General features: G+C 43.6%; 2 protein-coding genes across 3 annotated transcripts in view; both read left to right on the forward strand.

Moving 5' to 3' along the window:
• Positions 1-21967, forward strand: part of LOC138846706 (uncharacterized) — a 480670-nt gene that overhangs the window by 428116 nt on the left and 30587 nt on the right. The gene's annotated exons all lie outside the window — the stretch shown is intronic.
• On the forward strand, positions 14714-15664 carry LOC127492455 (vomeronasal type-1 receptor 90-like). Its single transcript, XM_070067689.2, has one exon. The coding sequence runs from the start codon at positions 14714-14716 to the stop codon at positions 15662-15664; it is 951 nt and encodes a 316-aa protein (XP_069923790.2).

Here is a 21967-nt window from a genome sequence, read left to right on the forward strand (position 1 = left end):
TTTTATTAAACTAAATTTTCCCAGACTATCGGTGCACGCCCTCACTATTCCGCCATCTTGGCTCCGCCTCGGTCTCCTGCTTTTGAACTTGCTATTCCACCCGGGCCCGTCAAAAAGATTGGCAGTAGAAAGCCATGGTGCCACTTCAGTAAGGGCTTCCCAAACCTTAGTGGCTTGAGAATCAGAAGTTTCTAAGCCTCGAGGCTTTAGCATATATCTCAGCACCTTCAGCGTTGGGTCATCAGACTTAGCATGTGATTGCCCCATGCTTTCAGGGATACCTTACCTCGAGCCTTTCTTGGCTGCATCTGCCATTACTTTCACTTCGACTGGAGTCAGTCCTTCTCTCTGGCCGGAGTCAGTCCTTCTTTAGTGTTTGTTCATGTCCATCGGGCCTCACTTGGGGCACCACTTGTTGGGGTCTTAAGCATGAGGCTGGCCCTGACCAGCAGGGAACGGTACAAGCACTCCCCGACTAGGCAAAAGGGAAAGGTAAGACCGACGGGTCAAGAACACAGCAAGCACCCATGAGTCCTGTCGAAGCAGGAACTGTTTTATTGAGCAAGTGTACACACTTATAAGGCTTACAAAAGACACGTTGCATGGTAGGGGAGCAAATCAGCAAAAAAGTCAGGAAGGCGTGGGTGTATGACATACAGGGGCATCTTAAACAAAGTATAGGGATCATGCACTGTCCACACGTCCAGAACTAAAGCAGACCTATCCCTGCCAGTGGTCCGATTGTATGTGGCTTAACTGCAGCAGCCGCAAACACAACCCTCAAACATCCGCCAGGCACCATGTTGTAATGGGGGATTTAGGCAACACCCAATAAAGTCAATCAACAGATTCCAAGCAATCCTTATAAAAATCTCAATGGCATATTCATAGATACAACAAAAAATCCTAAAATTATATAGAAACCTAGAAGATTGAGAAGCCAATACAATCCTATAAAAAAATGAGAAAGTGTTACACTTACTTACATCAAAATCTGCTGTATGAAGCACGCATTGGGGACATTAGCTAAGATGCCACAATGCCACATTCCATACTGGACTATCTGGGTTCAAGTCCCCACTCTGTTTCCAAACCCAGCTTCCTACTAATGCACACTCTGGAAACAGCAGGTAATGGCTCGATTATTTGTGTCCCTGCAACATGTGTTAGAAATCTGGATTCAGTTCCAGGACCCTGGATTTTATCTGGTTCAGCCCCAGCTAGTTTAGATAGAATCCACAAAGAGATCAAGAAACTCCACAAGAACAAATCAAACAACCCACTTAAGAAATGGGCTAAGGACCTAAATAAACATTTTTCAAAAGAGGAAATTCAAATGGCCAACAGACTCATGAAAAAAATATTTAGGATCACTAGCAATCAGGGAAATACAAATCAAAACCACAATGAGATTTCACCTCACCCTGGTTAGTATGGCTCACATACAGAAATCAACTAACAACTGATGCTGGCGAGGATGTGGGGTAAAAGGCACACTAATCCACTGTTGGTGGGAATTCAAACTGGTAAAGCCACTATGGAACTCAGTTTGGAGATTCCTCAGAAATCTGAATATTATCCTACCACAGGACCCAGCCATCTCACTGCTTAGAATTTACCCAAGTAAAATTAAATTGGCAAATAAAAGAGCTGTCTGCACCTCAACGCTTATTGCAGCTAAGTTCACAATAGCTAAGACATGAAATCAACCTAAATGCCCATCAACTGTAGACAGGATAAACAAATTATGGGATATGTACTCCATAGAATACCATACAATGGTAAAAAACAAAATGAAATACAGTCATTCACAACAATATGGAGGAATCTAGAAAACATCATGCGGAGTGAAATAAGACAGTACCAGAGGGACAAATATCACAGGTTCTCCCTGATCTGTGACAATTAACTGAGCACCTAAAAGGAAACCTGTATACGTGAAACTGACACAGTGAAAAACAAGGACTTGATTAGCCCTTGTCCTGACTGTACAGGAACAGCTTACTATTTTATTCTTTTCAGTATTTTCTTTTTCTACTTAAGACCATTGGTTGAACTCTTTAATTAACACACAAATATTCTTATGTGTTTAAAGTTAACTGAAAATTGATCCCTGCTAAAAATAATAGTGGAAATAAGAGAGGGAAGTGATGTACAGTTCAGGACACGCTCACTCAGTCTTACCCCTCATGGTAGAGCTATACACTTGCCATGGGACACCAAATCCCATTAGTCAGCATGTACCACTGCCATCTTACTACTAAAAGTGATCAGTGTAAGTTCATAATTGATCATAAAGATAGAATTGTCAAATAGATCACATAAATATGAAAAAATGTCTGCTAATAATAACTGATAGAATTAAAAAGGAGAGAATGATCCAACATGGGAAGCAAGATATACAGCAGACTCATAGATTGGCAAATGCCCTAAAGAGCACTCTGGCCTCTGAATCAGCCCTTAAGGCATTTGGATCTGTCTATAAAGTGCATTTGAATTTCTGAGACATGGAAAGCCAGTGGAAAGAAGAGGCCATCAAAGAAGGCGGTACCTTTCTCTGATGGGAGGAGAGAACTTCCACTTCGATTATGGCCGTGTCTAAATAAGGACGGAGTTTGTGAACTCAAGAGGCTTCCATAGCCTTGGCAGCTCATGGCAAGAGCCTCGGGTGATTAGTGACATCATAAATAAGAGTGTCAATTGTTAAATTAACAACAGGAGTCACTATGCACTATTCCCCATGTAGAATCTCTGTCCTTAATGTGTTGTACTATGAGAATTGATGGTAAAACTTGTCTTCAAACAGTACTTTATACTTTGTGTGTCTGTGTTGGTTCCATCTCTTGAAATCTTTACTTAGTATATACGCAGTTAGAGCAATGCTAAGAGGGAAACAAAACAGATTACGAAAAAAAAAAGATTTCAAGGGGCCAGCATGGTGGTGAAGCAGGTAAAGCAGCTGCCCATGATGTTGCCATCCCCTATTGGCGCTGTTTTATGCCCCAGATGCTTCACTTCTGATTCAGCTCCGGGCTAATGACCCTGGAGAAGCAGCAGGAGATAGCCCAGATACATGGATCCATGCTGCCCACACGGAGGACCAGATGAAACTCCTGGGTCCTAGCTTCACCAGGGCTCAGCCCTGGATTTTTAGCCATTTGAGAAACAAACCAGAGGATAGAAGAGCTCCTGGTGTGTATGTGTATGTGGGTCTTTCTCTGTCTCTAGTTTTCTCTCTCTGTAACTTGCTCCAAGACATTTTTATAAAAGATTTCAAGTAAACAATCTACAAAAGCATGTCAAGGAGCTAGAAAGACAAGAATAACGCAACTGAAAACTTAATAGAAGGCAGGAAGCAACAAAGCTCAGAGAAGAAACAAAAAGAGACTAAAAAATTATACAAAACGTCAATCAAAATGAGCTGATTTTTTTAAAAGACAAAAACAATATTGACAAATCTTCAGCTGGACTAATCAAGCAACAGAGAACTCAAACAAAACCACAGAAGCAAAAGGAGATATTATGACTCAATGGTACTTCAGTGATTAAAAAAACAGTATGGACAGTTATGAATACCAACAAATCAAAAACCTAGGAGAAATGGATAAATTTCTGAACACATTACCTACCAAAATGAATCATGAAAACAAATCCAATTGGACATACCAATAATGAGTAATGAGATTGAATTAATGAAGTCTAACATGACTAACAGGATTCACTGCTGCATTTCTCCAACCTTTTAAAGAACACCTAACATCAATTCTCCCACAAACTATTGCCAAATTTACATGAAAGGAAATCAAAACTCATTACAAGGCCAGTATAATCTTGATACCAATAGCAGACATGGAAACAATAAGAAAAAAGGTATAGGCCCAAATTCCTGATGAACAGGGGTGCAAAAAAAAAAAAAACCCATAATACTAATAAACTGAACTCAACAGCACATCCAAAAGACTACCATTATGAACAAATGGGATTTATCCTCTGGATCCAAGAATGCTTCTACATACACAAACTATTGAATATAATATTAACATCAACAGAGTGAAGCATGAAGTCAGTTAATCATCTCAACTAATACAGAAAATATTTCATAAAATTTACCTTCTACTCATCACCAAACTGTAAACAATATAGGTATGGAAAGATTATATCACAACATAAAAAGGCTTCATATGTGAAACCTATAGCAAATATAATGCTGAGTGAGGAAAAGTCCAAAGTATTTCCTCTGTGATCTAGAACTGGACAAGAATGTCCATCCTCACCACTCCTAGTTAATTTTGAATTGAAAGTCTTAGCTAGTGCAATTAGGAAACAGAGAGGATTAAAGGATACACAAATAAAGAAGTAGGGATGCAAATTACCCTTGTATAAATGGTGTGGGCATATATACAACTCTAAGGATTCCATCAGAATACTAGATGTGATAAACAAAGCAATACAGTTGTAAGGTTTAAAAAATCAGCATGAAAAATCTATAGCATGTAATGAACTTGATGAAAAAAAAGGAAATGATAGATTTAAAAAATAGTAAAACATCTAGGAGTTAACTTAGCCATCAATGTGAGAGATCTCTACAGTAAAATTATGAAATTTTGATGAATGAATTGAGGACTCATAAAGAGGAGCATTCTCCCATGTACACGAGTGGGAAGAATTTATACTAAAATGCCCACACTACTCAAAACAGTTTACAGATATAATGCAATCCCTATCAAGATAGTAACAATGCCATCTCACTAGTCCATTTGATCCATTTCTGTTCACAATTGATCATAAGGATAGGACTAAAATCAAAGGGATCACATAAACACAACTAGTGTCTGAAATTACTAACCAATAGAACAAAAAAGGGAGAGAACGATCCAACATAGGAAGCGAGATACACAGCAGACTCATAGAATGGCAGATGTCCTAAACAGCACTCTGGCCTCAGAATCAGCCCTTAAGGCATTCGGATCTGGCTGAAAAGTCCATGAGAGTATTTCAGGCGTGGAAAGCCAAGACACTCAGGCAAAAAAAAAATGACCTAAATGAAAGATCTCTGCGAGTGAGATCCCAGTGGAAAGAACGGGTCATCAAAGAAGGAGGTACCTTTCTCTGAAGGAAGGAGAGAACTTCCACTTTGACTATGACCTTGTCTAAATATGATAAGAGTCAGTGAACTCAAAAGGCTTCCATAGCTATGGCAACTCATGACAAGAGCCTAGGGTGATTACTGATGCCATAAACAAGAGTGTCAATTTGCTAAGTCAACAACAGGAGTTACTGTGCACTTACTTACTCCTCATGTAGGATCTCTGGCCTTAATGTGCTGTACATTGTGATATAATGCTATAACTAGTACTCAAACAGTGTTTTTCACTTTATGTTTCTATGTGGGTACAAACTGTTGAAATCTTTACTTAATATATACTAAACTGATCTTCTGCATATAAAGAGAATTGAAAATGAATCATGATGTGAATGGAAGGGGAGAGGGAGATGGGAGGGTTGAGGGTGGGAGGGAAGTTATGGGTTGGGGGAAACCATTGTAATCCATAAGCTGTACTTTGGAAATTTATATTCATTAAATAAAAATTAAAAAAATAGTATCATTCTTCACAGAACTAGAAAGAACAGGTATAAAATATCCTTATATAAGGGCAAAAGTTCCCCCCAAAACAAAGCAATCTTTAGCAAAAAGTCAAAGCTAGAGGCATCACAAAACATGACTTAAAGATAGACTACAGAGCTATAGTAACCAAGACAGAATGGTACTGGCATCAAAACATAAACAGAACAATGGAATGGAGCAGAACCCCAGGAATGAATTCATGCATCTACACAACTGATACTTGACAAAGACGCCATAATCACTATCAGGAAAGGACGTCTTGTCAGTAGAAGGGACTGAGACACCTGGATGCACACATGAAGATGGCAGCTCAACAACAACCTCTCCTCCAATTCAAAAATTAGTTCAAAGTTGATCATAGGTCTAATGATACAACCTAAGGGGCCAGCACAAGGTGAAGCCACCACCTGCAGTGCCATCATCCATATGGGCACCAGTTTGAGTCGAGGCTGCTCCACTTACGACACAGCTCTCTAGTATGACCTGGGAAAGCTGTAGAAGATGGCTCAAGAATGGGGGCCCCTGCACCGATGTAGGAATCCTGGAAGAAACTCCTGCTCCTGACTTCAGATTGGTGCACCTCCAGCCTTTGCTGCCATATGGGGAGTGATTCAGTGGATTGGAAGACTCTCTCTCTCTCTCTCTCTCTCTCTCTGCCTCTGCCTCTGCCTCTCTGTGTAAATCTATCAAATAAACATGTAAATTTTTTAAATAGATACAACATAAATCCTATGTTGAAGAAAGCAAGGAGGGTAGCAGGTGATTATAGTCAGGGAGCTCACACTGTTGGCTCACACCAGAATCTGGTTCAAATGCAGAAGGAAGGCAATGCAGCCTAAGAAACGCCTGAGACCAAGGAGCCCTATCCTCTTTCTAACACCTGTTACATCACCACATGACCCAACTCTTATGCCAAAGACATGGAAGGAAAGGGAAAGACAGGACAATCTAGCATCTTAACTTTCCTTTCAGTCTTTGTTACCACCAATAAGCCAAGGGCAGGGTTTACTGGTGGTGTGCCTGTGTATCAAGGTGTAGTAGACACAGTTGAATTGTTTATACTTTTGCAGCACTTTCACTGTCCTGGCATGAATATAATTCATATGCATGTGAAGACCACAAACTACAATATGTATAAATTATGGATTCCAGATGCAAGTTCCATGCTCTTACACTTTATTTAAAATTGACACAGTATAATAAAAGATACATGTGAAAATTCATGCTAATATTATTATCTAAAATAGTATTAAATAGCAAATATAAAGCACCATTGCAAGTCAGCATTTGCTGTTTTAAACACCAATTCCACTGTTCTCTGCTTGAATAAGGACTGCAGCTTTTCATTTTACTCAAGCACCACAAATGATGCAAACCCTGCTAATCACGATGGAAAAGAAACCTGACTTGTGGCAGAAATAGCTGACTCTAGGACTAACCAGGTAGACAAAACAGGAGCCTGGGCATCTTACATTAGGAAGAAAGTGTGCTCCAGACAAAATATATGGATGCCTGACAAAGACTCAGGAACTTAGCTGAAAGACCTCACAACAGCCAAAGCAGGAAACTACTGGAGCAATAAAGGTAATGACATGGAAAGATGGATATATGAGCACAACTGATGTAACAAGAAAAAGAAAAGTTTGCACACAAATAAGTTAGGGCGAACAAGACAAAATCATGTGGTTGGGCCAGACCTGAGTCTTGCTTCCAAAGCAGAGAGCAGAAGGCAAAAAAGGAGCTGCAATTGCTCTACTCTGGCGTCCAGTCCTCTGCAGGCCACCATGCCAAATTTCAGATTTTTGAACTATTACAGTGTTTTGTTCCTGTACTTTCATTTGATTCCCCTTGCATTTCCAATTACAAAAATAATCACTGCATCAATTTTATTTTATTAAAGATGTGTTCAAAATTAGAGTCAAAAGTTGAATTTTGAAGCTAGGAGCATGGGATACTGGAAATACAGTGTGTTAATAATGAGGAGCCAGGTGCACAAGGTGAGAATGGCCCTGGGGGAGAAGGAGCCCATCATATATTTTGGGGCTCATAGGCCAGGGTGCTGCATTGGGGAGGGGGAAGGGACTAAACTGTTCTCAGTATCACAAGGGAGAACTTGATGTCATCTACAGAGTTGGCCCCTTCTGACATTCGTGTGTCAGGACTCAGAGGAAGTTCTGAACTCAGCTCTCCCCAGGCTCCTCTTGTGCAGGAGGGAATAAAGGACATGAGGACACAGGTGACGTGTTCCACTGGGGAAAACATGTTCTCAGCTCCCCACCTGGATCTGTCACCTCTGGAAAGACACGAAAATGTCAACCTGCAGAGAGGTGAGCTCAGATGTCCTTCCCTTAAAACTGCAGGTTCCTCTCAGGTGCACAGAGTCCCCTGCACACGTCTGCCTGGTGAGTGGCTCTTTACTCCACACCTGGGAACCAGGGGTGGTGGGGCCTCAGATGGGGACTGATGGGGGAACTGGGCAGTGGTGAGGGAGGTGGGAACTTCACTGGGGCCATCAGCTCTATTCAGCCTAGAGGAGGGTCCCTGTGCAATGCACTTGGGATGTCTGCTTCTCAGGTCATTCAGCCCTTGGATGTCCAGGTACCTACAAATAAATGATTGCTCATGACTGCTCTACCCTAATGATGTAATAACCTACCAAATGCCCACCTCGTATGCCCCTCGTATTGTGGTTAGGGAATGGATCACCTAACAAGGACAGTATCGCAGTACACCACTGGCGAATGCCGTGGCCAGTGAGCAAATGCCACGTTCCCACAGTGAGCTGAGAGGAGGCTGCAGAAGCCCACACGTCACTGAGAATTTTGGAGGAGGGAGAGCTCTGTAGTCCCTGTGGACTGTGAATCCGGCCACGAGAGCTGGCAGCAGCCCAGCAGCCACGTAGCTCCATGAAGGAATGCCACATTGTTTCCCTCCTTTCTCCCAGCAAAGCTCATGGCAGCCAGCAGGGAAAAGCCATTTTCCCAGATTAAGGCGAGTGGAGGCTGCAACAACCTCTGTGGCCCTGCTGATTTATCTGAGGGGGAACTACATGGTCCCCACTGACTTTGAGTCCAGCCTAGAAATACTGTGGCAGAAGCTGGGAGATTGACTTAGCTGTGGGAAGAGAGGCCACACTGCCTCCTTCCCCTCCCTCCACCAAAGCACCAGGTTCAACTTGCTGAATCAGAGCCACAGCCAATCTTTGTCATGCCAGAGGCTTGCTCTGCAGATGAGAGAACTTGCAGGGAAGGGGATGAATAGTCCAAGCCCTACAGGAAAACACTGTCAACCCTGCATTGCATATGCATCACCCTCATTTAATATGAAAGGGGAAAAAGAAGCTCCTGAATCATATGAAATTTGAAAGGACCACTGGAAAGCCTTATAAATGACATGGAAGATCATACTACAAAAAAACACAGAAACGGAAACAGGCAAACACATCATTAATGAACGTGAAAGCAGAACACACCCTAGTTAAAAAGCAAAGATCCAAAATGAACAATAGGAATATTTATGGAAACATGGCAGGACCAAGACATTATGTGTGCCTCTGCACCCACGTGGGAACTTGGAAGAAGCTCTGGGTATTCGGAATTCAGCCTCGCATAGCCCCAGGCATTGTGGCTATTGGGCAGTGAACCCACAAATGAAAGACACCTCCATTTCTTTCTACCACTCCCTCTCTCTCTCCCCCCTTCCTCCTGTAACTCTGCCTTTCAAATAAATAATAAATCTTTTAAAATAACCAAGAATCTATTTGCATGTAATGGAACGCTATCCAGCAATATAAAGCTAAAGTTTTATCACAACAATATGGGTGGAACTAGAGGTTACTATGTTAAATGAAATAAGCCAGTACAAAAAGATAATTTCCATATGACTTCACCGGTATCTGTAAGCCAGAAATAATTTATATAAAAACAGTTGAAAGATAACGGTGGCAACAAGAGGCTGGGAAGAAAGTGATGAGGGGGAAGAGATTAAGAACAGGTACTGATCATTGTTACACAGGACTAAGCGCATGTGCTGTTCTGCACAGCAGACTGACAACAGACAACAATATACTATATGCTTTTATATAGATAGATTGCTTTCACCATAAAGAAATTTTTAGTGTTTTAGGAAAGCATACCCTAACTTCAGCAACATACACATTATCACAGTATGAAAATATCACTTGCTACCCCATAAATACATAGCATTTTTGAAAAAATGGGACAGGTGTTTGGTAAAGATGTCAGCTGGGATTTCTGCAGCCCATGTCAAAATGTCAGGGTTTGAGTTCTCATTCAGTTTACAATTCTAGCTTCCTGCTGAGAGGCAGTGGGTGGCAGCTCACACAATGCGATCCCTGCTACCTTTGCAGGAGAAATGGATTGAGTTCCAGGTTCTGGTTGCAGCACCACAGAGCCTCAGCTGATACAAGCATTTGGGGGATGACCCAGGAGGTGGGAGATCCTTATTTGTACCCCTTTCCTTTCAAATAAATAAAACACACATTTTTTAAAACATCATCCAGACTGCCCAAAGACCATGAGAAGTTGAGCAGGTGCATTTCTGTGGCCCTCTCAGGTGCCCAGCTCTGGAGCATATTTTAAACCCACAGGTGCCCTGGTGGCCTTGCATCTGCTTGCCCCATGAAAGTCTTACAATGTTAATTGTAAGAATGTTACCAGCCATGTATGTCATACAGATATAGGTATAAATACACTTAAAAATAAAAGCATAGTGACAGAGAAAAAAAGCCTGTCCAAACTTTGGAAACTAAGCAAGATTAGGTTTCTCCTAATTATTGCTGGCAGGTAGCTGCTTGAGTAAAAGCCAGCTCAACCAGCTGCTGAGACAGGTGCATGAGCAGAGGGAGAACTGGACTTCATGCTTGGCACAGTAGTCACCACCCTACACTGGTTCCAGGGCTATTGAGTCTGTTGGATCAGCAGCCACAGATCCAGTGACACATGTCCCTGGTCAGGGAAAGTCAGGGAAGAACTGGGTGGTGGATCACACCTATCACAGCCCAAGTGAACCCAGGCTACTGATGGACACATTTTGTCCATAGCATTTGTATTAAACCCACGGTCTCACTGCTCTGTTTGATGGACAAACTGGATGAACAACAGTGTTTCCAGGGCATTTTACTTTTACGTCTTTGAAATGGTGGACAGAAACTTTTCTACTCTAAGTGGTTCTCTTCTGAATGAGTTTAATAAAATGAAGCAATACAGAAGGGCTCCAGACCAAACTGTCTGACACCTCTATGTTGGTAGAACAATCAGATCTGAAGCCTTGGGCTCCTCCAATGCCAGGGAATCCTGGATCCCCCCACACTGCTCCATCATCACCCAGCCCTCATTTTCCTTGTCCTGAGGCTGAGGGCATGGATTTCTCAGTGCATCAGCCACAGTGTGCACAGGTCCTGGCCTTGTGCAGAGGTGTGAGCTCCACCTCTTAAAGGGTCTGAACCATCACCAGGCAGGGGCTGTGTTTGTATCACATGTGGGGACACAGCAAGGATCACTGGAGAATGAAAATGATGAAATGAGATACAAATGGAGCTGGCTGCCTTCACCCATACATGTAACAGAGGTTTTTATTCCTATTTAGTCTGAGACAGAGCTTGACAATTCAAACTAAGATCAGACATCATGGAATATACAACTAATGCCACTTGCATATGAAGTTCAGTGTGTGTGACTGATGTCAGGACCTGGCTGCACCTCACACTGTAAGGAGAGGACCCTCAGCCCCAGAGAACTCATGGAGGCCATCAGGGGTCTCTAAGTCCGTGGCAGGGGCACTGCACAGTGTGGAACTGGTTGGGACTAAGGTGCTCTCAGAACAAACTGGGAGAACGTGGTGTAGTCAACAGGGCTGGGCCTCTTCTGACCCAAACTGAAGTGTCAGGGAACTCACAGCAAAGTTTGGAGATCAGCTCCCCCCAGATTACTATGCAGGAGGGAATAGAGGAACATGCAGAGACTGGTGACAGGTTCCACTGGGGACTCCATGTTCTGTGCTCCCCAGCAGTGTCTGTCCCCTTTCCCCAGACACCACAATGAAATACACACAGAGATGAGCTCAGGATGACCTTCCCTTAAAACTCTGCAGGTTCCTCTCAGGTGCATGGATCCTCCCAGCTGTCGTCCTGGGTAAGTGCCTCTTTATTCCACAGATGGGCAGTCAGGGTGAGTGGGTTCCTAGGCAGGGTGTGATGGGGGACAAATTGTAGCTACAGGGAGGTTTGTGGCAGCCTCAGAAGAGACGGGGCTCCAACAGTCCTCCACAGGTCAGGAGTGTTCTCTGTGCAACACGATGGGGAAATCTTCTCAGGATATTCTCAGTGTGCACTCAGCACAGTGTGGAGACAGCTGGGTGAATGACTGTGTCTTCAGCCGCTCCTCCCATCCTCACGGAGACACTGTCAGTGGGTGGCCCTGGATGCATCCAAAATTGTCCTTTCACTTTATTGTAATTCTGAGAAAAGAGGAAAAGCTTTTCAGCTCCTTTTCCTCTAAAAGAAAAATAAATATTTTCCAAAGGTTTTGGAGAATGAGTCACCTAAAATGATTTCCTCATATGACCCCAACTCTGTGGCACTGTAGGTCCTGCCATTTCTTAGGAAAACTCCTGAGAAACACTGAACAAACGTAGCCCCTGAGTCAGAATTAACAATGATGAGAGAAGCTGGCAAATCAGTTTTATACTATGATGGATTCATCCTTGTGAGGTTAAATTGTATTTAAGATATGAAACAAAGCAAAGCCTGCAAAAGGGAGCTTCAAAAAGTTCAGATAATATTTGAATTAAAATAAAAGTGTATTTTTATTTTTCTGGTTTTTTTATTTGACAGAGTGAGAGAGAAAGATAGAGAAAAAGGTCTTTGTTCCGTTAGTTCACTCCCCAAATGGCTGCTACAGATGGCACTGTGCCAATCCAAAGCTAGGAGCCAGGTGCTTCCTCCTGGTCTCCCATTCACATGCAATGGTCCATGCACTTCGGCCATCCTTCACTTCCCTCCTGGGCCACAGCAGAGAGCTGGACTGGAAGAGGAGCAACCGGGACTAGAACCCGGTGCCCATATGGGATACCAGCGCTGCAGGCAGAGGATTAACCTAGTGAGCCACGGCGCTGGCCCCAGCATTACAATTCAAAGTTTAAAAACCTTCCATAGACAAGGAATTCAATGTTTCAAGAAAATCATGTTTCAATTGTTTTTTGATGTTCATACATTTCAATTAACAGAAATCCTCAAATGCTTCAAATAACCAAAAAGAGAAATTTACAATTTTAATTTCATTGCAATCTTTTAAAGTGTCACATTAAAATATTATTTAATTAGTAAAGGTTATTATTTAAAGCACTGTCAGCAGATTTTGCCTATCAGGTGAAACAGATAGACACTACACAGGGGAGTTTCATGTTAATACAGGAAAGATTGGGAAGACTGTTCTCTTCATTTGATGGCACCCTTAACATGCATAGAAAGGAGAATAGCGAGATACAATTTTCCTGTTTTTCCCTGAGTATATCATAGGATTAAAGCTTATCTTGCTACAAGTATGGAGAAGATCATGTCATTTATTTGATCATTTCTTTGAGAAAAAATGGTTAAATATTCTACATGCTACTATGCAGTTTCCATCATAGAAAACTAAAAATTTTCCAAGGTTTAGACCAAATTCCCACATGTTCTGGAATTCTTAAATGCTAAACACCAATTTTACTTAAACTCTTCTGCTTCTCCTTAGCAACACAGATGGTAGATTACAACACTGTAATTTGCTGTGGATGCAATTCAGCCTGACATTCTGATTTTCAGATGATACAGATGTGAAACATGTTGGGCTTTTTAGACACTGTGATATGCCTCAAACTTCTGTGATTGGAAGCAAAGTGGATGGGAACACTGCACAGGGGAGTCATCCATAGTAGCTCATAACCAAGTTCTCCAGTATACACTCAACACTTGGGTTCCAGGTACTCCCTGGCGTGTGGAAGACAGGAAGGCTTAGGCCCCTGTGCAGAACCTTCTAGAACCACCTTCTACAACCACCTTCTTGTTGCAGGCAGAGCAAGTGTCCCATCAAATCTCTGTAGAAAGCAATCATCTGTCTGCTTAGACTATGAACATAGTCACTGCAGTTTCCACAGCCAGGACACAGAGAGAAGGAACCGTGGAACAGAGGGTGTTCAGCATCTGCTGCTGTGGTGCTCATGGCCCCCTGCTCCTCTAGGCAGGGACAGAGCTGAAAAGTTAGGAGAGGATGGCACTCTCTCAAGGTGAGCTCATGAGGAAAACCTCACAGGGACAGCCATGGCTGCAGTTTCCACAGAGACCACTGTTCCCCCGGCACAGTGCTTTTTCACACATTTACCTAATATCCTGCACACACAGCATCTCTAGTAAGTGACACACTCACTGTAGTTACAGATGAGATGACCTGGGCTCATGTGTTCAGTGACACTTGAAGGTCACACGTTTAGCAAAACTCAGATCAGCCACTTAAATTCAGAACCTATACTAACCAACCTTTGGTCTCTCATGTATTAAGAGTGTTTATTTGGAAATAAAAATAAGTATCATAGCAGTGAGATAAATATAAGTGGACACATGGATATACCATTGATTATTATTACATGTGCAGTCGGATTTCTGCTTTCCTAAAGTGCTCATTAGAAATCACCAAAAATTCTAGTACTCTTATTATGTAATCAGAATTTTATCAGGGTTTGCAGATTCAAGGGGAAACTCATTGCCCTCAACATTGAAAAAGTAAAAAGAAGGTAACACTCTGCAAGCTCCTTTCACATAATGACAATTTTACTGTCCAGGTCCTGTGGGAGCTGAGCAGTGGGATGCAGTATATAACCACAACTGGCAGGTGTGCAGCTGGAAACAGAGCGGCTACCAGGAGAGGGAGAGAAGGCTGCAGTAATCCAGGTTAAGAGCCTGCACCGGGATTGATCCACACTGATCCACAAGGGGGTACTGTGGTCGAGAATCATAAAGGTATTTATATTTGTGATAACTTTTCTTACTTTTTCCTCATTCTCAAAATGCTTTTTCACTCTTCCCACAAAAAGATGAGTACAAACAATATACTTTTTAACTTTATTGCCATTAGAAATGCGTTTTTCTTGGAAGTCAGCATTGGGATCACAGCCAATGCCTTCCTTCTTCACTTCCACATCCTCTGGTTCTTTCTCAAGCACAGGCCCAGGCCCACAGACCTGGCCATTGGGCACCTGGCCCTCATCCACATGGTGATGCTCAGCATTGTAGGGGTCATAGCTGCAGACATCTATGCGACTCAGGAGTTATGGGACAACTTCACTTGTAAAGTCATCATCTACTTGTACCAGGTGATGCGGGGCCTCTCCCTGGGTGCCACCTGCCTGCTGAGCATCCTCCAAGCCATCACCCTCAGCCCCAGGAGCTCCTGTTTAGCAAAGTTCAAGCACACAGCCTCACACCACATCATGTGTGGGTTTCTCTTCCTGTGGGTCTTCAATTCGGCCATCAGCGCTCGTTTCTTAATCTCCACTAATGCCACCACAAATCGTACATCCAACAGTCTTATGTTTGTCACTAAGTCCTGCTCTCTTAGGCCCCTGAGCTACTTACCCAGGTATACTTTTTTTGTAACTGCTATCTTCAGGGATGTCTCCCTGCTAGGGCTCATGGCCCTCTCAAGTGGGTACATGGTGACCCTCCTGTGCAGGCACAAGAGGCAGTCCCAGCACCTTCACAGCACCAGCCTCTCTCCAAGAGCCTCCCCAGAGCACAGGGCCACCCAGACCATCCTGATGCTCATGAGTGTCTTTGTGCTCCTGTACTTGTTGGACTGCATCGTGTTCTCATTCTCAGGGATGTGGTGGAAAATTGATCCAGTTCACCTCTGCCTCCAGATGTTGGTGGGCAATGGCTATGCCACCATTGGACCTCTGGTGCTCATCAGTAGTGAAAATCAAATGATCCAGCTTTTCAAATCCATATGGGAGAAGGAAAGTAAGCGTTTACTTGTTCAGGAATAAACAACAGGTCTTTTCATGAGCAAATACTTTGACTTGAAAGTGCTTAATGATCTCCTATAGAATCTGTTCTGTGGGTTCACTGAAATGTATGAAAATAAGGAGATTCAAAATGGTGGAATAGAGAGAAGCCACGTTGGCTTTATCCTCAGAAAAATTCCAGAAAAAAAGGACGGCATTCTCAGGGGACTGACTGGGAACGTTTGCAGTGGAGAATGGACAGAACAAACAGAGAATCCATGGAGCAGTGAGGAGAGTGGCAAACACGTGGTTGCCAGCCACTCCTGCCTATCTGCCAGTGGTGCACGGCTGAGACTTGCTGTCTTCACAGGGCAGGGTGAGGGGAGCCTCCCTGGTCCCTGCATTGGCAGCTTTGGGAAAGGTATGCAAGTTCCTCACTGGAAGCAGGTCTGGCCTGGGGAGCCCATTTTAGTCTGGGTGACTTCTTAACCCTATGAAAGGATGCCATGGGGACCCTCTCCCCTCCCCCAGCAAACTGACAGAAACTATCTGCTTAAGTAGAGCTATAGCTGAGCTCAGTCCACACTCGGGGAATAGCAGGTAATTCCACCACTGCTGGAGGCCACCAGGCTGGGACAGGGCACCTTCATGGTGGAGACTGGACCCCTACACCCTGTGACTGTGGGGTTCTGGGTATAGGCCATCGAGTATAGAGGAACATGGGTGACAGCTTGCTTCCTGTGCACCTGACTAGTCTGTGCATGGAACAAATGTAAAGTCTATTAGCAAAATTGACATTTTGAGATTGGATTATTGTTATAGCTGTTGTCAATATCCTTGAGGAACAGTGGTTTTAGTACTTACTACATCCTCGGTTCTTTATTTAGTAGAGGGGTAAGCTGGTGATCATAAAATAAACCAAAAGTGGCACCGCGGCTCACTAGGCTAATCCTCTGCCTAGTGGCGCCGGCACACCGGGTTCTAGTCCCGGTCGGGGCGCCGGATTCCGTCCTGGTTGCCCCTCTTCCAGGCCAGCTCTCTGCTGTGGCCAGGGAGTGCAGTGGAGGATGGCCCAAGTGCTTGGGCCCTGCACCCCATGGGAGACCAGGAAAAGCACCTGGCTCCTGGCTCCTGCCATTGGATCAGCGCTGTGCACCGGCCGCAGCATGCTGGCCGTGGCGGCCATTGGAGGGTGAACCAATGGCAAAAGGAAGACCTTTCTCTCTGTCTCTCTCTCTCACTGTCCACTCTGCCTGTCAAAAATAAAAAATAAAAAATAAAAAAATAAAAAAACCAAAAGTCTGTCACTGTAAAAATTCAAAGAAAAGTAAGAAAGGAAGGAGAAGGGAGGGTGTGAGCATGGCGGGAGGGAGGGTAGAGTGGGAAGCAGCATTATGCTCAGGTATCTGTATAAATGGAATCTGTTTACCTCAAATGGTTAAAATTTAAAGAAATTCTGAAAAGGATACAGATATTAAATAATGACAAAAGTGAAGTATCCAATAATTCAAACAGAAAATACAGTGGAAAGTCTTAACAACTGACCTGGTGCAACGGAAGAAAGAATACTGGATTTAGATCAGTGTTCTGAAATATCAGACAAAAATAAACAAGAAGAAACTATCTGAACTGAGAACAGTGTTTGGCATCTCTGAGATACCATAAATCAAATATGCATGTCTTAGCAGTTCCCAAAAATGGAACAAGAAAATACAATTCTAAAATTCATATGAAAACACAAAAGACCCCAAACAGCTGAAAAAATCCTAAGCAATAAGAACAGATGGAGGCATCACAATAGCAGATTTCAAGACATAGTACAGGGCCATTATAGTCAAAATAGTCTGATACTGGTAAAAAAAAAAATAGACATGTAGACAAATAGAACAGAATAGATTCTTCCACTAATTTTTGAACTGAATAACCTAATACCATTCCTTGGAGGCCAGCACTGTGGCATAATGGGTAAAACTGCCACCTGCTGTGCCGGCATAGCATATATGCACCCCATATGTGTGCCAGTTCAAGTCCTGGCTGCTCCACTTCCAAACCAGCTTTCTACAATGGCCTGGGAAAGCAGAAGATGGCCCAAGTGCTTGGGCACCTCTACCCATGTGAGAGACCAGGAAGAAGCTCCTGGCTTTGGATGGCTCAGCTCTGGTCATTTTGGCCCTCTGGGGAGTGAACCAGCAGATGGAAGGCCTCTCTCTCTCTCTGCCCCTCTGTAACTCTGCCTTTCAAATAAATACATAAATCTTTGAACCAAAAAAAAAAAAATTACCTGGAGAAAGGACAGTCCCCTAAACGAACAGTGCTAGGAATATTGGATTTCTGCATCTACAAGTTCGCTTTGTTGAAAATTTTATTTATTTGAGAAGCAGCATTACAGAGAGGAAGGGAGGGAGAGACAGAAAGGTCTTCCTTCCACTGCTTCACTCCCCACATGGCTGCAATAGCCAGAGCTGCACTGATAAGGAAGCCAGGAGCTTCCTCCATGTCTCCTCCATGAATGCAGGGGCCTAAGCACTGGGCCATCTTCCACTGTTTTCCCAGGACATAGCAGACAGCCAGACAGGAAGAGGAGTAGTGGTATGAGATCCGGTGCCCATATGGGATGCCAGCACCAATGGTGGACGGTTAACTTACTGCACTACAGTGCCGGGCCCCCACACGGAAGTTTAAAACAAACTCCTACCTCACATCCTACATGAAAATCAACTCACAATGGATCAAGGTTCAAATAAAAGACTGGAAACCCTGAAAATGCTGGAGGAAAACCTAGGGGGACGCTACAAGACAGGGCCATGGGCCGAGCTTTGTTTAATGAGCAGCAGGCCAAGCACTGAGGACACAAAGAGATAAACAGGGTTACCGAAGCTAAGAATCGGCTTCCACGCAGCAGAGGAAGCAATTGACAGAGGCAACAGACAGAACAGAGAAAACATTTGCTGGATTAACATCCAGAATACATAAGAAGTGAAGGAAAATCAACATCAACAAAACAACCCAGTGAAGAAAGGGGCAGGCACAAAGGATATTCATAGGCACTTTTTTCACAAGATGAAATGCAAATGGGAAACATATATGAGAAATACTCAGGATCAGGAGCCATGAAGGAAATGCAAATTAAATCACTCCAGTTAGAATGACTACCATCTAAAAAAATGCAAATGCTGGCGAGAATGGGGAGGAAAAGGTACCCTGATAGTCTGTAGGCTACAAACTGGTACAATCTTTATGGGAGGCACCATGAAGATTACTCAGAAAACTAAACATACATCTGCCATATGACCCAGCTGTCCCACTCCTGGGAACATATTTAAAGAAAGAAGTCAGCATATGAAAAAGTGATTGGCACTCCCATGTTTATAGCAGCTCAGTTCACAATAGCTAAGTATGAAATCAGCCTAGATATCTGTCAACTAATGACTGGATAAAGAAAATGTGCTACATGCACACACACACACACACACACAAGATGGAACATTACTCAGCTAGGAAAATGAATGGAAGACTAACATTTGCAACAAAATGCATTCCACTGGACATAGTGATGCTTAGAGAAAAGTCAGACCCCAAAAGACAAATATCACGTGCATTCTATTATTTCTGATACTTAATATATATAGGGCCCATAAGCAGTGTGCATATCATATAACTTGGTATAGTTATAAATTGTGCTTTACTGAATCATACCATATACATTACAATATACTCTATTCCACATGTTTAAAAGAAATGGAAAGGGGGAATAGAAGGACTCTTGGCATAATAATAAAGCTTTGCTCTTTTTTTGTAATTTTAAACTTTTATTTAATAAATTTAAATACCAAAGTACAACTTTTGAATTACAGTGGCTTTTTGCCCCATAATCTCCCACCCACCCACAACCATCCCATCTCCCACTCCCTCTCCCATTCCATTCACATCAAGATTCATTTGGAATTACCTTTATACACAGAGAAGATCAATTTAATATATACTAAGTAAAGATTGCAACAGTTTGCACCCACACAGAAACACAAAGTAAAAAGTACTATTTGAGTACTAGTTATGCCATTAATTCACACAGTACAACACATCAAGGACAGAGATCATACATGGAGAGTAAGTGCACAGTGGCTCCTGTTGTTAACAATTGACACTCTAATTTATGATGTCAGTAATCACCCAAGGCTCTTTCAATGAGCTGCCAAGGCTATGGAAGCCTCTTGAGTTCACCAACTCCGATCTTATTTAGACAAGGCCATAATCAAAGTGGAAGTTCTCTCCTCCCTTCAGAGAAAGGTACCTCCTTCTTTGATGGCCCGTTCCTTCCGCTGGGATCTCACTCACAGAGATCTTTCATTTAGCTCTTTTTTTTGCTACATTATCTTGCCTTTCCATGCCTGGAATACTCTCATGGGCTTTTTAGCCAGATCCAAATGCCTTAAGGGCCGATTCTGAGGCCGGAGTGCTGTATAGGACATCTGCCATTGTATGAGTCTTCTGTGTATCCCGCTTCCCATGTTGGATTGTTCTCTCCTTTTTAATTCTATCAGTTAGTATTAGCAGACACTAGTCTTGTTTATGTGATCCCTTTGACTCTGAATCCTATCATTATGATCAATTATGAACTGAAACTGATCACTTGGACTAGTGAGATGGCATTGGTACATGCTACCTTGATGGGATTGAATTGGAATCCAGTGGCACAATTCTTACTCTCCCATTAGGGGTAAGTCCAATTGGTTTTGCTCTTTTTTAAAAGATTTCTTTATTTGGGAGAAAGAGAGAGAGAGGGAGAAGGAGAGGGTGAGGGAGGGAGAGAAGGAGAGAGGGTGAAAGAGAGGGAGAGATAGAGGTAGAGGGAGAGAGAGGGAGGGAGGGAGAGAGGGTGAAAGAGAGGGAGAGATAGAGGTAGAGGGAGAGAGAGGGAGGGAGAGAGAGGGAGAGAGAAAGAGAGGGAGAGAGAGGGGGAGAGGGAGAGATGGAATGGGAGGGGGGAGATAGAGAGGGAGAGACAGAAGGAGGGAGAGACAGAGAGGGAGGGAGGGTGGGAGAGGGAGAGAGAGAGAGGGAGAGACAGAGACAGAGTGGGAGAGAGAGGGAGAGACAGACAGACAGAGGGAAAGAGAAAGAGAGGGGGGAGAGATAGACAAAGTGGGAGAGGGAGAGAGGGAAAGAGAGAGGGAAAGAGGGAGAGAGAGTACTAGAGAAAGGGAGACACAGAGGGAGGGAGAGATAGAGGTAGAGACAGAGAAAGAGGGAGAGAGAAAGAGGGAGGGAGAGAGAGGGAGGGAGGAAGAGAGAGAGAGGGAAAGAGAGAGGGGGAGAGAGAGAGGGAGAGAAAGAGGGACCGAGAGGAGAGGGAGGGAGGGAGAGAGAAAGAGCAACAACGAGAGAGGGAGACAGAGAGGGGGGAGAGAGGGCATGAGGGAGAGAGAGAAGGAGCGAGATAGAGAGGAGAGGGGGGAGAGAGAGAGGGAGAGAGAGAGAGGGACAGAGAGAGAGATATAGAGGGAAAGAGAGAGGGATAAAGAGAAAGGGAGAAGGGGCAACGGAAAGAGAGAAAGGGAGGGAGAGAGGGAGCGAGGTAGAGAGAGAGGGAGAAAGAAAGGGAGACAGAGAGGTAGGGAGAGACAGAGGGAGAGGGAGAATGAGAGAGAGAGGGAGGGAGGGAGGGAGAGAAGGAGGGTGGGAGAGAGTGAGGGGGAGGGAAAAAGAGAAAGGGAGGGAGAGAGAGGGAGAGAGAGGCAGGGAGAGAGAGGGAGGGAGAGACAGAGGGAGAAGAGGGGGAGAGAGAGGGGGAGAGAGAGAGTTAGAGGGAGCGAGAGAGAGAGAGATGGAGAGACAGAGAGGTCTTTCATGCACTGGTTCACTTCCCAATTGGTTACAACAGTTGGAGCTGAGCTGATCCAGAGCCAGAAGCTTCTTCCTCATCTCCCATATGGCTGCAGGAGGTCAACTACTGGAGCTACCTTCCACTGGTTTCCCAGACCAGTAGCAGGGAGCTGAGAATAGCCTGGATTCAACCCAGCACCCATATGGGACGCTGGCATTGCAGGTAGAGGCTTAACCTACCACACCATAGCGGTGGCACCTAATGTGGTGTTCTTAAGTGGGTGCTGATGTAAATGTGATCACACGCACACACACACACACACAGAAACACAAATTCATGTTCCTCTATGCATTTCTTGTGATGTATATTGTATTTCAATAAAATATATATATGTGAACTTTATTTTTGTTAAGCCTGTTTACTTTCGTCCATGTTGACAAGCAAACAACAGATCACTTTACCTACAACAATTGGGCAAACCAAAGGATCCAATTTAAATCACATACATAATAACTGGAACT

This window comes from Oryctolagus cuniculus, chromosome 10, assembly GCF_051225735.1.
Source record: "Oryctolagus cuniculus isolate XC-2025 breed Fujian yellow rabbit chromosome 10, ASM5122573v1, whole genome shotgun sequence".
NCBI classification, from domain to species: Eukaryota; Metazoa; Chordata; class Mammalia; order Lagomorpha; family Leporidae; genus Oryctolagus; species Oryctolagus cuniculus.

Coding starts and splice junctions, on each gene's coding strand:
- LOC127492455 (XM_070067689.2), top strand. CDS start 14,714: ATGAGTACAAACAATATACTTTTTAACTTTATTGCCATTAGAAATGCG.